Here is a 16,628-nt window from a genome sequence, read left to right as displayed (position 1 = left end):
TTTCACAATACAAAAAAACACTTCAGAAAATACCACAGTTTCAAGGTATCATGGTATTGCATGATTATTACTATCAGTAGTAATAGTAGTAGTACAAGTTCCAGTGACCCTTAAATTAATTAATTAAACAGAAGGGTTACATTGTGTTAATCAAACAATTCATTATATGTATATTAAATCTTTATCAATTATAATTTTACGTCCTGACCGACATGAAACTTGATAGAAACCTGACATATGAATGTTCCAAACAGGTAAATACTTGTTGTTTTTTTTTACAACAGGCCTTAAATACAACTCTTTCTCATGTCAGAGCCTGCAGACAGTTACATGACAACACCGCCCTCTACCGACGGACTCTGACTCTGCAGCAAATCCGGATCTAAACCACCCACCAATCAGCTGCCGCGCTCAGCATAGTGACATATCATTGGTCAATCCTTCTTACCTACGTAACATCGCCTCCTTCTATTGGCTGTGCTTCTCGTAACGTGTCATAAACAGTGAAAAGCGGATGGTGACTGTCATCCTGCACTACAACATTTTAAGTAAACATAAAATGAAGCCATAAAGTCTTTGAAGCGTTTTCGTTTTGAAGAGGTGAAGAGAAAATGGAGGTAAGCTGAAATAAAGTCACTCTGTCTCGGTTTTATTTGCCTGCTAGCTAACGACTAGCTAGCTAGCTGTCACACAGTCAAAGTCCAGTTAACTGAAAAATAAACATGTCACAAAGAGTGAATAAGTAGTGAATAAGATAGTTTGTCCTGTTTGTTGAGACTGTTTTCTGTTTTCTTTGAAGCTGTTAAACGTTACAAGTTGCAAAAGAAATTCAGTATTTTCTCGCTGTTCAAATAAGTGGCACGAAAGTGGAGGAAAACAGTGTCAATTGCTAATGTTTGAACGGTTCTTTCACTCCACCAGAATATTCAAAACCTTCCCATCGACATACAGACCAGCAAGCTTTTGGGTAAGTCAAAAGACACGAGTATAAAAACGGGCTGTTAATTTCATATGTTACTGTGATCCAAATGTTTTTCCCCATCTGATCTGTCACCAGCTGTTGCATGCAACAGATGAGTCAAATGATGTCAGATCCACAGACATTAATGTTGTTGAATCTCTCTGTGTCCACAGACTGGCTGCTGGATCGACGTCACTGTAATCTGAAATGGCAGAGTGCAGTGAAAGTGATCAGGGAGAAGATCAACGCTGCCATCCAGGACATGCCAGAGAACGAGGAGATCAAGCAGCTTCTCGCCGGCTCCTGTAGGTCCCATTTATGTCACAGAGATCAATTTTATGTGAAAGATAAGCACAACAATATACCAGTGTTTTGAAAGTATTTATAGAATCCTCAAATAATCTTCTGACCAACTGGATATTTGTGCTACATGGAAAAGTTATAGTGTTTTCTATGTTTTACAAGAACTCATTCATGTAATTTTTGTGTCATATATAACGAAGATATAATTGAAGTTAAAGGTCTGTGTTAATGTTACTTTTCACAATTTTTGCATGTAATTTGTTGCAATATAAAAGCCCAGAATCAGCTGAGTTAATATGTGTAGTGTTATGTAATGTTGCTTTAATTCCTGTGTTGTTGTTTGCTAATTGCTGTCCACAAATTAATTTATCTGTGTGCACAAATTTGCAAACTTTTTTTGTTTCTTTGTTTGTTTTATTGATAGACATTCACTACTTCCACTGCTTGAGGATAGTGGAGATACTGAAGGGAACTGAAGCTTCCTCAAAGAACATCTTTGGCAGATATTCATCTCAGAGGATGAAGGTGAGACGATTTAAACTTTGTCTCGCTTTGTCAGCTTCTAATTTCTATAACAGGTGATTTATGTGTGTTATGTTCTTCTACCAAAAAAACCCAAAAACCTACGGCTATCTTGAAATTGAGATTTGAATTATGTTTTGTTTGTCACAGGATTGGCAAGAGATTGTGTCCCTTTACGAGGCAGATAATGTCTATTTGGGTGAGTGCACTTTAAAAAGAAAGGAATCCTATACATACCAACATATTTATTTTTCATAGTGTGACAATATCTGTGCACACCAAGAGTATTTTATTCAAACTGATTTTCAGTCCAAATATCTGTCATTATTCTCCCTGAAACCAAAAAATCTAAAGCTGTCTTTTACTTAACTGTTAAACAAAGAACTTTATTGGACAAGGGGTATCAAGGTCCAGCTATAGAAATGAAAAACTTCCATGTATAGCATTCTTTAATGAAATAAAGTCTCTTTGTGGGTCCCAGCGGAGGTTGCCAGCCTGCTGAGTCGCAGTGTGAGCTATGAAGGTCCGGCTCTGAGAAAGCAGCTGGCCAAAGCCCAGCAGCTGCAGCAGGAGCTGAGCCGGCGGGAAGTGGAGTGCCAGAGCTCAGCCGCAGACCTGAGGGAACGCTACTACACTGCCTGCAAACAGTACGGCATCACAGTGAGTACAGGAACACACGCGTCTGCAGGAGAAATTTCAAACACAAAATACATTCCACAGTATGCCTTTTATTAAATGTAAGGATGCTAGTTCAGTCTCTCATCCTGTCACTTGACTTTTTCTTCTCTGACAGGGAGAAAATGTCGCTCGTGAGCTTCAGGCTCTTGTCAAAGACTTACCCGCAGTTCTTGAGGAAGTTGGGAAGGATGCAGCGAAGTTAGAGGAGCACATTCAACTTTATGCTGCTTTCACAAACTTTGTATGCGAGTGGTGAGTATATCCTCTTTTATTTACTTTATCATACATAACAAACTCTCAGACCATTATAATGTTTTTAGCATACATATACATAACCAACACGGTACAGCAACAATGCAACTTTTCGTCTGCTCTTTCAAAGAGCTAAAAAAAAAAAAAAAAACATTGGCAATTTTCACTTTTTATCACATGAGCTCACATGTTGTTATTTTTTTAGGTCAGAACCAGTCCTGCCCCTGCTGACATTTGCCCAGAAGAAAGGAAACGCAACATTTTACGAGTGGAGAACGGGGAAAGTCCCCACAGTTGTTGAGAGGCCAGTTGTGGAAGAAGCTCCAGCTGATACAGTCACAGATGATACGGTTGGTTTTACTGTCTCTGTATATTTAATAATGAGATAAAATGAGATGAGATAATAGAAAGGTCCAGTTGATTGATGGAAATCACACAGGTCAACATTTTTCTTCATTTTTCTTCTTCTTTTTTATTTATAGAATCTCCTTAAATCCACTTCATTTTTATTTTGCGGCTCAAAGCTTTTAATTCAAATTATCAAGGTTCCAAACTGTTTTACATGATCTAATACATCCCCAGGACTTGTGAGGTAGTTGTGAGATATTCAACAAATGGCAGAGTAGGTCAGATAGATGTGTTAATGTGTCAATTACTTACTGATTATTCTCACCACTGACTTTGTTTTTGTTTGTTGTCTTGTTAAACTTGCTTTAGATTGACTGGGGTGACTTTGGTACAGATACCCAGGATGCAACTTCTGGCATCACGGTAGAGGGTGGAATAGACTGGGGCATCAGTGTGGAGGTAAGATACCTGAACATTTTGATCTAGTATACATAGCTTGTGTTCACCTTGCATTGTTTAACTATGTATCTGCTGTAAGGCTAGGCAATATGGCCTTGAAATGTTGTCAATACATACTCAAAAGCACTTATGAAGGTTAAGACTGCAATAAAATCAAATGTCACAATATTTTTGATCAGATACAGTACTGTAGGATGACTATTGGTGCTCTGACAAAATATAAAGACAGTTAGGTTTTTTGATAAATAATCATAGGTAATGTGAATATAATGACTAAGTGGGTATAGACAAGTATCAGAACAAGTAGCACTTTACTGTAAAGCAGCCTTTAAAACCAGGAAATGAGAAGAACAAGTTCATCTGAACATCGCATAGAAACTGTGGAGGACCACTGCTCTAACACTCCAACTTCTGTCTGTCTCCTTTGACAGGATGCTGGCGGTATCGACTGGGGTGACAGTGAAGCGGCTCCTATTGAAATTGAAATTGTGGATGCGGGCACAGACTGTAATTACGTTTCTTTTTATAAATTGCCATTCACTTGAATTCTGACATGCTCAACTGTTGAAATGTCCTTTTGCTTGTAGGTCCTGACGGTGTGGCGAGGGGTGAGGATGCCTTAAGTATACTAGAGAATTCTCAGTCACGCAGCCAGTTCATCGATGAGCTCATGGAGGTAAAGACGAGTCATTTACTGTCATACAACCCTTGTTAGACTGTGTTTCATCTTGACTTTTGTGTATGAGGTAATGTCTTCACAATGGCTATTATAGTCATGAAACAGAGAGATGGTGATTATAAGCATGGCTGCAACCAGGGATCATTTTAGTGTTATGTTTTACCAAAACCCATTTATATTATTTCATGAAATAATATTATTATGAAATCTACGAAAAACTTCTTAGGTATTGAAATAGAGGGCGTACTTTTGCAGATTATGATGACTAACACTTAACAGGATAGTGTACAGTATATAAATACTTCAAGGTCAATATCTATATATTGTTAATGGATCAAATGACTAAGCTATGTGAAAGGGTTTCCTGTAGGGAACAGAAACACAGAAAATTCTCACCAAAATCTGCAGCCCTCTGAGCTCTATGGAGTTCGATGTCGTTTTAACTCAAACTCAAACTTGTTTTGGTTTTACACCCTGAAATGTTAGTGCCGCAACAGGCAGATGTTTTTGGCAAAAAACTTTAAAAAGCCACTGTAAACTACCTGCTAGTGAATAGGACTGGACTTGTATTCCTAAAGTGGCCACAAGAAGGACTCAAAATCAACTTTATAAGGTGATTTACCAGTATAGTTTTTTCAGCTTGTTTCCACTGCCCTCAAGTGGCGAAAACAGTTAATGCAGGCTTTGTACCCTTTTGTGTTTAAACAATCTGTTTTTTTACGTCTGCAAATTCAAAACCAGCTGCTGCAAAAACAACAAAGACTGTGGGTGTATCACAAATATTAGTAAAACACATTTACAGTACTTCTTTTAATCTGTTTTACTTTTTAAATTGGGATGATCATGTTTGCATCACATTTTTCATTTGAAATCAAAATGCTGTGTCGTTTCTTGGGGTCTGCATCAAAGAGAGATGTTTTCTTAACTCCAGAGATCAAGATTTGTAGTTCAAGACATCTCTGCAGTTCAGCAGAACTTTATTATAATGCTTTGTTTTCAAACAGTTTTTCATTTGGAAATTAATTAATATGGGATAGAAAGTTGGCTGAAGCAGAGCCACCATGTTTGCTGTATCTTTTCATTCATTGGACAGTGTTTGGATGATAGATTAGACCATCTGTCAGATTTATCCCGAACAAGTGACACTGGTTTCATGTGTTTGTACAGCTGGAAATGTTCCTAACCCAGCGCGTGAGTGAGATGGGAGAGGAGGGAAACGTGGTCGCTATGAGCCAGTTCCAGCTGGCCCCTTCTGTCATCCAAGGCCAAACCCGCGAACATATTCGAGAGATGCTGTCAGGGGTACAGGACCTTCTTGGCCGGCTCACCTCTCTTAGGATGCAGCACCTGTTTATGATCCAGGCCTCGCCACGGTAATGTTGCCATAACTGATCCTGGGAGTATCAACTTAACTCAGCAGAAATTGTATTGATATTCCATACACAGAATCTGATGTAATTGAAGCAACGTCATCATTATTTTTTGTGTTCGAAATGTGTTCAGGTATGTGGAGCGTGTGTCAGAGGTGTTGAGACAGAAAATGAAGCAGGCGGAGATTCTGGTCCTGAAGGGTGCCACAATGGTTGAGAAAAGGCAGGAGGCCCTGGAGGAGCAGTCCAGACTGGAGCCTCGTGTTGACCTGCTGGCAGGACGCACCCGGGAACTCCAGAAACTGGTATTGGATTACTATTTTAATTTATTTATGCTCACGGGGTTGGCAGCTGTCCAGCTCACTGGAAAGAGAAGATTGTGTAGAATTCGTCACCCCTCTTTGAGTACTGTAAACATAAGAGGCTGATAAACTTCACATTTGAAATAATATTTAATTTAAATTAAATCAGTGTTGATACATGTGTACTTAGAAAGGAATATATATTGCACAGTATTGACAGTAATCCTGATTGTAAATTTGTTTTTGTTTTTGCAGATTGAAGTCGACATTTCAAAGAAATACCACAAAAGACCTGTCAACCTAATGGGGGTTAATATATAGTGAACATAACATCACTGAAAATGTTTGTTTTTATCATGATCTTCTTGGAGAAATAAAAGTGGTATTTAATTTTAGACCTCATGTGTTCTTTACATTTTCTGGATTCACATTGGGTAAGCAGCGTGAAAGGCATGTATGTGTGTGTTTGTGTTCTGTCAAAACTTTAGTTTAACGATGAATGAATGCATCCATCCACTCTGTGCTTGGTAAAACTTGTTTTTACTGCATAGATCATTTTGTCTTATTTCATATTACCTTTTTTTCTTAAAGTGACAACAGACAATTTTCTTCTCATTTTACAAAAAACAACACAGGAAAACACCTGAGTTTATTCAATCATTTAGTCAATAGAAGGGGATCACCAGTTTACCTTACTTTATCTAAAATGCAGTAGAAGTATTTAAGGGTGGATAAAAATAAAGAGCATAGAAGGCATACTGATCCTGCTTAAATGTGTTTAAATAATTGCAGACACATTTCTTATTAATGGTAATCTTAGGTTTAGTGATGAATTTAAAAAAATGTGGAAAACTTGCACTGTATACAACTGCAATACAAAACAAATTAACAGTAACTTAGCACAGTTTACATTCGTTAGGAGGATTTGTTTGAGAATAATCCTACATTTTTTTCCTAGAATAACAAAAATCTGTAAATACATAAAAAAAAAACACTAATTTTCAAATATCTATGTTATTTTGTATTATTTTGGACTAAAATGTATTAAATAAGCTGCTTCCTGCCGTTTAATATCTAAATAAAAGTGACTTTATTGTCTGATATTACCAATGGGGGGATTTTCAGTCGGCTGATGAAAGCTTGCCACTAGAATGTTCTACGCATGCTCTGTGTGAAAGCGTGTTTTGGTGTCAAGCGCTGCTGCTAGGCTAGCCGGGCCAGCTAGCAATTTTGCAAGTCATGGTGGGCCATTCAATGAGGAAAGGCTGGAGAATGCTATATCGCTCAGCACTGTGGAACTTTTAATGAAACGGTACGTGATTACTTTCATCGGGCGCTAGTGGACTTTCGGGCATGAGGACACAGTTGCAAAACCTTCATGCGTAAGTAAGTATTAAATCAAGACGTTTTCAATTAACTAATGCGTAAGCGGAGACATGGATTGCAGTGATTCATGTCAGACGCCAACGTTTGCAGACACATGGATGAATAAGTAGTAATTATGGGTGAATGACTGGATTCGATAGTGTTTGTTTTTTAAGACAAGTTACTTTTCAAAGTAGTTGGGTGGTTAAGATAGTTAGCGGCGAACTAGCATCCACGGCTAGCATAATATAGTCTTTGAGTTCCAATAGTAGTTTAGCATTTTGTTAAAAGCCCCGCCCACGCTTTATTCCTATTGGCCGGGGGTTGCTGGAGTCATATGTCGTAACCGCGCTCGAGGCTTGTGATAGGCTTAAGAGTCTGTCGATCACATTCTCACCACTTGTTGCTAGGGAGATTGTGTGATGCTAGCCACAGCGGAAGTAGGTAGTCTTAAAATACAAATAGAGGTACCTGTCACTTTTTCGTGTCAACGGAGATGCAAGTGAACGCGCTAATGAGGCGAAACGTCATATCAGTGCTACTTTATTATATGTAATAAAAGGTGTTAAAAGGTGTAACAGCCTTAGTCGGGTCTCAAAACTCAAGGTAGCTAACGGCTAACGTCATAAGGACGAAGATAGGCGCAGCTGTGCAAGAGAAGAGGAGGGAGGGACCCTGCCTGCCACCTAACGTTGTCGTTGGTGCGTGTGCTAGCCAGCCCAGCGAGCCTTCTCGACTCTCCCATTCACCTTCAGCAACCCCCACAAGAAGTAGTTGTCCTGTCAAGGGTGGGGTGATGCTTTAAAGCTCTGTGTTCATCATCTCTGGTCTGCTGAAAATCCAAGAACGAGAGGGTTTTACGCGGTGCGAGCCGACATCACTTCTCTAGTCTTGGGAGGATGGAGTGGTTGCAGTGGGCTAGCAAGTCCTGATTTTTTTATTATTATTTTTTTTCCATTAACATGTGCTTAATGCAAATGTAGGTAGGTAAGCCTTGCATGTCTCAGGGCTGAAAGCAGTGTTATTGTAATGTTGAGCTAATGTAGTTTGCAGCAGAGCTTAAACATGTTATCTCTCACTTTTGTCAGGAATGGGAAGATGAGAAACCTATGAAGAACAAAGCTGTGAGCACAAACTGGACTCTCTCAGAGTGGACACCCCATCTTGGATCTTACATGCCTTTTAAACATTTAGAATCCTGTTGAAGACCCTTTCCCCCCCTCACTATCTTTAACCACTTTTTACGTTCATGTATACACGTACAGAAGTATTGATCCAAGGTAGTTGGCCCCGTTTTTGTTTTTATTTTTTACTTTCACCTTTTGTTCCTTTGTAAAGAAATGCTTTACCTGAAAAAGTACTTCACAGAGGGCCTGATTCAGTTCACCATCCTTCTGAGTCTCATTGGGGTGCGGGTGGATGTTGACACCTATCTAAGCAATCAGCTGCCCCCACTGAGAGAGATCATCCTGGGCCCTAGCTCAGCCTACACCCAGACACAGTTTCACAACCTGCGCAACACGCTGGACGGCTATGGCATCCATCCAAAGAGTGTGGACCTCGACCATTTCTTCACCACTAGACGGCTGCTGAACCAGGTGCGCCAGCTGGATCGCCTCTCCGTGCCCAGTACCGAGCTCAACACCTGGCTAGTGCATCGTGACTCTGAGACTGTGGTGTCCACCAGCAGCCAGTCCAGCCCCAGCATCACCCTGGACAATGGGGCCGGCCTAGAGGACGTTAACAACCCTGACGCTACCCCGGCCATGAGGGGAGGAAGTGGAGCGCCTGAATCCACGTACAACCTGAACGAAGCGGACAGCAGCCTGGGAGCTGTGGCCCCAGAGGGCAACCAGGAGCAGGGCAGCAGGGATGGCAATGACGACCTCACCAAAGAGGTACTGCAGCTCATTTCTACCTTCACTCTGCTAACACCTGGGGAACATCTGTCAAGAGGAGGGGGCAAACACCTCCTTTTGACAGTTGCTTTATTGTCACCACATTCACTCTGGGACAAGGAGGATTTAACCATGTATTGTAAACCCAACAGTCAAGATATTAAATGTTAGATTGGATGGACATTTTTTGAGTGGCCTCAATTAGTGGTAAACTGTTTTCCAAGTAGCCATCATCATAAGCCACAGATATGAGCATAGATACATTATTAACAACAGCGTAACGTATATTTAGCTGTAAAAGGAGTTGGTATCAGTTTCATAAATAGGGTTGGGTAAAACACACCAAGTATTCTGTACTCCCTAATTAGTTTAGATGGGTTTACCAGTGTCACTCATTGTCCACAGCCCTGGCCTTTAATCAGATGTCAGATATATTTAGTCAAACCAGTTGAGTCACATTCACTACAGCTGTGTGTCTGGTCTCATTTAATGTTGTTCAGGAGAGCCCAACCTTGAAAACAGTCTTCTTTTTTTATTTACGCTTTCCAGTGTTATTTTATTTTATTTTTTTTACTTGTATACATTTTAACAACTTTCCCATGTATGATTAGTGGTTATTTCGCCATGAGACAACTTGTACATAAGGGCCATATTGATGCATTGCACCTAGGGGTGACACAAAAGTCATTGTGGGTCTCTATTGAACCAAGACTTCTTTCTAATCACATGAACCACCATGTCAAATTGTTAATGTCATGGATGCATCATCTGACTGCATCTCTGTTACATGATCACCCAAAATAAGCTTTTGTGTGATTTAAATAAGAAAATACTCTCAATCACTAATAGCCCAGATATGTTGGGTTTCATTTGCAACACTACTAGTTAGATTCCAGTGTATTGAACTCTTACACAGTACCTTGTTATTAAAAAATGTCTCTCTGCACAGTACCATTTTTCAATGGTTACTATATGTTTCCCCAGGACATTGACTTGATTGACATCCTGTGGCGACAGGACATCGACCTTGGTGCAGGAAGAGAAGTGTTCAACTACAGCAATCGTCAGAAGGAGAGTGAGGAGGAGAAGCCCAGCCCACATGAAAACAAGGACGGGAATGAGGAACAAGAGAGCTGGAGAAATGGAGTGAACTTACAAGGGGCAGCTCAGCCAGTGGACGGCGAGACGGGAGAGAGTATTCCAGAGCAGGTTGGTAGACTAAATGGATCCCTACATCCTTGTCTTTCATCCAGTGGGAGGTGGTACATTTAACTGTCTCACAGCACATAAAAGAAAATAGAGACTTGGGAGCTGCACACTGGTGATGAAAGATAATTTTGTCTGCTGAATGTGAGTTTTTATTCTTGTGGAGACATTTCCCGTCAGTCTATTCACCATTGTGGGTTGAATAATTGAGTTCATTTATTAAATTGCCCAGTTTGAATTTAAGAGTTTCATCTAATTGTTGAGTCACACAAGTCAATGAGTTAAATCTCAGAAAGTGGAAGGAGAGCTGTCGGTTGTGTTCAGATTCATCGTATTGAAATACTATTGAATGAAACGTATTTCAGCCCCCACCATTCAAGAGAATTTAAATGTTGACCAGCAGCCCTTCAGGATTGTTAACCCAAAAAGTTATCTTGAAAGAACCTAACCTGATAAAGGAAACCAAAGCTATAAATGATGGTCCAGTTTTCATAATATGTTAAAAAGAATGGTCTGTCTTGACGAGCCAAGCTTAAAGTGGGACAAAGCAAGAAAAGGATGTACAGTTTTGTACAGCTGGTCTGGGCTAGTGTGAAGCATTCATTCAAACAGCCTAAAAAACAGCACGAGCACTAAAGCTGCAGCTGAATCATTTAGTACATAAAACGTCAAAAAAATGCAAAAAAAATCCCATTACGATCTTGCAGAGCCCAAAGAGACGTCTTCTCTTTGCTTCTATTGTCCAACCAACAGTCCAAAACCCAAGACTCTCCAACGAAAAGCAGCAAATATTATCAATTATCACCACAGTTGGCAGCTTGTTTTCTGCTGATTGAGGCTCAGACGAGCACACTTCTCCTTCAAGGTGTCTCGGGTTGCTGTGGTTGCTGCTGTTGTTTAGTTTCCAGGTGGAGTCTTGTGTGACTTGTTCGAAGTGTGAAACCACAGGACTGTGTGACATGATTTAAGCTTTAATTCAAATAACTAAAACCAAGAGATCGCTCTGCTGCAAGTACAAACAGCGATCTGCGGATCTGTATAAACAAAATACTGTCCTTACTCCATGTTTCCATAGTAGTTGCGTGAATTATGGGCACCACTTACATTGGTCCTGCTACTTAACCGGCACCAGCTTCTTCCATGGCAACAGGATGTTAATCCTATAGGCTAGTGACTTTATCGAGTGAATACAGCACTTTCGAAGCCTTCAAAGTGCCGCCGGTGCCTCAGTGGTTATGGCACTTTAGCTATGTCAGTTCCATGGTGCACCTGAAGTATCACCGATAATCATTGACCCAGTAACCTCCCCAGGAAACAAACTCATGGATAGCCTGGTTATTCAAGGTCACATTGCGACCATGGCAACAATATGAACATATTCATCAAAGTGTAGGGATCTTTCCCGATCAGTCAGAATCTAAAAAAAGAGTTCAAACAGAGGTGTGCTGAGCTTTTTGTCCTGCTCTGTATTTTAGCAGATCCTCATGAAAAAGTGAGTCAAACGCAGTCAACACTCAGTTTACTGTCCGCCCACAATACTACACTATAAAAAAAAGTCTATTTTTTGGTCTCTTCATCATTATTTCTGGCTAAGAGCATGTCAGGACAGGACAGGACAGTCTGCAAACGTGTCCAGACACTTACCTGTCATTTAGTATGACCACGTGTTTGCAGCTCTATGATTGTTCGTAAAAAGTCAGTGTGAACACAGAATAACCCTAAAAGAATTCTTCTGATTTTATTGGTATCTTTCTTTGTTGTTACCCAGCTCCCAGGTATCGGCACACAGACTTCACTGTCTCTACAAGAATGCTTGAGGCTGTTGGAGGCCACTTTCCCTTTTGGAGAAGAATCTGAGGTAACATAAAATGTCTTGTTTTGCATGGAGTCTTGTAAAGCACCATATATACTACCAGGAAGTTGTTACAGTGTTTTCACTTTGTGTGTACAACATTTTCAATTAGTTTCCAGCTCCTGTTGTAACCACGGAAATAGTTTCCAATGAAGAATCTCCTTCTACATCTCAGGGCCTTCCTCTGGCACCACAGCTGCCCCCAGCAGAGCCACAGTTAGACCTGGAGCAGCAGTGGCAAGATATCATGGCTATCATGGAGCTACAGGTATGTTACCTTTTTAAAATGTATTGCTTGTTACTCATGAGATATAGTTGTTGGTCCTTTTTGGGAACTGACGGAGGCAGGTCCCAAAGACAAAACTGGAAAAAATCCAAAGCCTGAAAATGTTTATATATATAGAAAGATACAGTTTTTTGTCTGATAATTATTTAGCACAAACTGTGCCTTTTTATAGTCTGAGAATTATGTTTATTTCCTCTTACTAAATCTTTCCATTCATAGGCAATGGAAGTGAACAACACTTCAGTCAACTCCAACTCCAGCAGTGTCAATGGCACAAGTGGGACACCTGAGTCAAACACTGCAGGAAACTTTGAACTCTCTACTGGCTCAACACCGGTAAACCAGGATGTCAGCCTTCACCAGGCCTCCCTCCCCAGCTGCAGCCAAGACTTCCCCCAGATGTTCAATCCCCAGTTGGACTCTATCAGCATCACTCCAAGAACCACCGTGCCCAGACTCTCCTCCAGCAACTCCAGCAACATCAACTCCACGTTCGGAGTCACTAACCTGACTGGGATCTTTCTGCCGCCACCCATTAACAGTTCTAGTAACAACGTAACATCCACACCCATCCTGCCCGATCCGTTCAGCACCCTGCTGGAGGAGTCCATGCTCGATGAGATCAGCTTGTTGGACCTCGCCATGGAGGAGGGCTTCAGCCAGGCCCAAGCTTCCCAGTTGGAGGACGAGCTTGACTCAGATTCTGGTCTTTCCTTGGACTCCAGCCACAGCCCGGCCTCTCCTAGCAGCTCTGAGACATCCTGCTCGTCTGCAGCATCGTCCTCGTCTACATCTGCCACCTTCTCAGAGGAGGGGGCTGTGGGGTACAGCACTGACTCTGAGGTTGCCACTGTAGAGACGGAGGAGGGTGCTGTTGGGGGTTATCAGCCTGGGTATAGTAAGCTCTGCCGTATGAGCTATCAAGATCCCTCCCAGTTCCACGGCCTCCCTCAGCTGGATGGCATCAGCCACAATCACACTTACAACCTGCCACTTTCCTCTGCATTCTCTGAGCACCCAGAGCTCGCCATTTCAACTGGGAAGAAGACTGTCCGCGACAAACAGCACTCAAAGCTTCAGCCTCATCCGGACTTGCTCGACAAGCACGCGAGTCGCGATGAACGCCGAGCCCGGGCCATGAAAATCCCCTTCTCCAACGAAAAGATCATCAACCTGCCTGTTGAAGAGTTTAACGAGCTTCTGGCCAAGCACCACCTGAGCGAAGCGCAGCTAGCTCTCATCCGCGACATCCGCAGGCGCGGCAAGAACAAGATGGCAGCCCAGAACTGCCGCAAACGCAAGCTAGACACCATCATAAACCTGGAGCAGGGAGTCCAAGACCTGAGGCGCGACAAGGCCCGTCTGCTGAAGGAGAAGATGGAGTGCATTCGTTCCCTCCGACAGATGAAGCAGAAGATGCAAAGTCTGTACCAGGAGGTGTTCACTCAGCTACGGGACGAGGAGGGCCGGCCCTATCCTCCCAGCGAGTACTCGCTCCAGTACAGCGCTGATGGCAGCGTGCTGATCATGCCCCGTGGCGTGACAACTGCAGAGCAGAACCGTAAGCCCGAGAAAAAACAAAAAGACAAAAAGAAGTGAGGGGTGGCAAACTGCTGTTTATTCTATAACTTTGCTAAATCAGTAAGAAAGATTTCTGCAGATGCAAGAGAGATGTCCTTTTTTCCTTTAAGAAGATTCTGGTGAGTAGAAAAATGGCATTGTTGACTACTCTTCCTGCATTAGTTTCTCCCTTTTCATTCTGTTCCTACATTATTTTCCTGGAAACAACTTTGAAGCAGAAGTAGCTCTTCGTTTGAGTACTGATTTTTCATTATTTAGACGGGGGGGAAACGATAAGCAAGGAGAGGAGGGATATAAAAGGACATAAATTGAGCTATTAGAAGAATTTTAGCCGCTCTCGATCCTTTTGCACCAAACCACCGAGGACGGAGAAGATTTGTAGGGTGAAACGAGGGACTGGTTTTGAGAAAAGGTGGGAGGAAAAGAACACTGTCAACGAGGATGGTTGGAGTACCTATGCACGGAAGGTTTTGAAGGACTATCAGATCACATCCCACCCTGGAGACTTTTAGTGATTTTCATAGTCACTAAGGCTTTTAAGTTGCAGATCTTCAGGCAAGGAACAGCATCTATGGTCGTGAGAATTTAGATACCAAAGGTTAAAGGAAAGTCCATCATTTAAGGATGCTATTAACACCTATACTAACCAAAGGTTGTATGGTGCACATCACATGATCTGAATTCATCTTAAATGCTCAAACACTGCACTCTAATTCTGTAGGTTTGTATCGCAAATTCCAGTTTTCGAGTCAGTTTGTCGGTTGCATCTAAGTTTAGAAGGCTCTAGAGAGATTGGGTTTGATGTGTGGAGGGAGGATGTTGAGACAAGAAGGAGTCAGAGGCTGAGTGTTCCCCGGGCTGGCCACTGCTAAAAGAGGCCTGGAGGCGATGTCCTGCGAAAGGGGCAGATGGATGTTTTAGGGAGGAGGCGCACTGCATTGCTAAATGTATCAACTTCCTTATAAATTATACATAGCACTGTAATTTGTCTTTAAAAGGCTTGGCTATATGCATTTTGCCGTGTCTGTCGCTATTCCTTCGCTGCAGGTTTAAATACGGGAGCTGCGTTTAGGAAGGCTCTTATTAACTGTTCATAATCTGTAGTATAAGCAAGGTTATAGGTCTAGCCACATCAGCTTTATGTAAAAGTCTACACCTTTTTTTTTGTTTTTTTTTTGTTAAGTTAAAAACTTCACACAGAGCCTGTAATCATAAGAGGAATTTGAGATGCTGTGACAGGCCAGGAGCTGCAGAGAGTTCTGTGTGATAACCACCAACTCCAGGCGGTCACAGATCAGTTATTGATTATTGTTTCTTTTTTCTTTTTCCTCTTGGATGCCTTTGTTTTAACCAAAAAAAACAGGCTCATTGTCACTGAGGTGTAGCGAAATCCCTTCTAAGTAAATTATTTGCCAACTTTACCCAACTGAAAGCCACTGGAGGCAAATTTTTAACTGCTGTAAAGCCGAGGTATTGGCTTAAATATTATGTTTTTAAGTTTTTGTGTTGATAACAAAGTGAGCCAAGCTGTTTAATGAAATAAGAAAACAGTTATCTGAATGTGTGACATGACGATGTGTGTTGTGGCCACTTCGATTTGAATGCCTTTATTTCACAATCTCATGACCTTCACTTTAAATGTTTTGAGAACTGAAGAAAAAATGTTCTCGAAGTAGAAGTGCTATTACTTGTCTATTTGAATGAGGTTTTGTCAGTACATGTTACATCACCCTCTTTTAAAAAAAAAGATAAAAATAGGTCTATTGTTGCAGCTGAGATAGCAGTTAGGCTAGAATATTTACAAGAGGCTGAACAGAAGTCGCAACATTAAGATGATGTCCAAAAAACAAGTTCTGAAAGAAGAAACGTCCTCATTAAATGTGATATTCAGGCATGAAACTCTGGTTAACATTCACTTCAGTGTAACCCACTGCGACACCAACTATTTAGTACGGCTACTACTTAGTGCACTTTTTTGTCCGTCTCGTTCTGTAAATATTTTCATGTTTGTGTTCGTCACGATTTCTGTAGTTTGTCAGATGTCTCCATAACGGTCTCACCCTCTGCTTTAAGTTTGGATGTAGTTCCCTCTGTTTTGAGATATTTGCTGGCAATCAAGAATTGTTTTTATTGATTAATAAAGTGTTTTTATTTTCACCTGTGACTCTTGTGTTCTAGTTGTCATGAATGCTATGTTTATATGTAAGCTTGGTCCAAAAAGGAGGTTTTGTAAATTACTTTGATAACGTAGAACTTGTGATTTAGTTTTACGTCTGTCCGTGTTTCAGCATTTCAGGCGAGAGATTATCCCAACAAAATCTGCTTTTTAGAAAGAGCTCCGGGGCTGTTAATAACCACAAGTGAGGAATAGAGCTGCAACAAATCAAATCAATTGCTGATCCATAATCTCTACACTCAGATGTGTACTGCATGTGACTGCAAAATTTATAGGCAAGGGGGAAGACACTGGTTCCCAAGTCTGGTTTCTGTTTGAAGTCCGTGTTGTCACATTTTAGCCGATTCTGTTTGCACGCAGATCAACAGTTCATTTGGAGAACACAGGAGG

At 41.2% G+C, this 16,628-nt stretch overlaps 2 protein-coding genes across 8 annotated transcripts; both read left to right on the top strand.

Moving 5' to 3' along the window:
• The first annotated feature begins 457 nt into the window (after positions 1-457).
• On the top strand, positions 458-6,269 carry cdk5rap3 (CDK5 regulatory subunit associated protein 3). The gene is made up of 14 exons (XM_037081233.1): positions 458-617; positions 922-967; positions 1,135-1,266; positions 1,689-1,789; positions 1,937-1,985; positions 2,268-2,446; positions 2,580-2,716; positions 2,922-3,066; positions 3,434-3,523; positions 3,955-4,030; positions 4,111-4,199; positions 5,370-5,575; positions 5,706-5,877; positions 6,130-6,269. Exons 1-14 carry the CDS (start codon positions 612-614, stop codon positions 6,193-6,195), a joined length of 1,494 nt encoding a protein of 497 aa, XP_036937128.1. The 5' UTR covers positions 458-611; the 3' UTR covers positions 6,196-6,269.
• A 768-nt stretch (positions 6,270-7,037) lies between these two features.
• Positions 7,038-16,226, top strand: nfe2l1b (nuclear factor, erythroid 2-like 1b). 7 transcript variants are annotated; one of them, XM_037081227.1, is made up of 6 exons: positions 7,038-7,256; positions 8,328-9,137; positions 10,122-10,346; positions 12,112-12,201; positions 12,308-12,463; positions 12,701-16,226. In XM_037081227.1, exons 2-6 carry the CDS (start codon positions 8,580-8,582, stop codon positions 14,078-14,080), a joined length of 2,409 nt encoding a protein of 802 aa, XP_036937122.1. In that variant the 5' UTR covers positions 7,038-7,256; positions 8,328-8,579; the 3' UTR covers positions 14,081-16,226. The 7 variants fall into 7 exon arrangements, with proteins under 7 accessions (XP_036937122.1, XP_036937127.1, XP_036937120.1 ...); XM_037081232.1 differs by having other exon boundaries at positions 7,038-7,260; positions 12,371-12,463; XM_037081225.1 differs by having other exon boundaries at positions 7,038-7,260.
• Positions 16,227-16,628: the final 402 nt, after the last annotated feature.

This window comes from Acanthopagrus latus, chromosome 20 (assembly GCF_904848185.1).
Source record: "Acanthopagrus latus isolate v.2019 chromosome 20, fAcaLat1.1, whole genome shotgun sequence".
Taxonomy (NCBI): Eukaryota; Metazoa; Chordata; class Actinopteri; order Spariformes; family Sparidae; genus Acanthopagrus; species Acanthopagrus latus.
Note: the sequence above shows the minus strand (reverse complement) of the source record. Positions and strands in the feature narration are given on the sequence as shown.

What these genes read in the sequence shown, in the direction of transcription:
- cdk5rap3 (XM_037081233.1), top strand. An exon ending in GCAAACAGTACGGCATCACA is followed by an intron (nt 2,447 to 2,579) that starts GTGAGTACAGGA and finishes CTTCTCTGACAG; the next exon opens with GGAGAAAATGTCGCTCGTGA. An exon ending in ACTGGGGCATCAGTGTGGAG is followed by an intron (nt 3,524 to 3,954) that starts GTAAGATACCTG and finishes CTCCTTTGACAG; the next exon opens with GATGCTGGCGGTATCGACTG.
- nfe2l1b (XM_037081227.1), top strand. Translation starts at nt 8,580, where the DNA reads ATGCTTTACCTGAAAAAGTACTTCACAGAGGGCCTGATTCAGTTCACC. An exon ending in ATGACGACCTCACCAAAGAG is followed by an intron (nt 9,138 to 10,121) that starts GTACTGCAGCTC and finishes ATGTTTCCCCAG; the next exon opens with GACATTGACTTGATTGACAT. An exon ending in CTTTTGGAGAAGAATCTGAG is followed by an intron (nt 12,202 to 12,307) that starts GTAACATAAAAT and finishes ATTTTCAATTAG; the next exon opens with TTTCCAGCTCCTGTTGTAAC.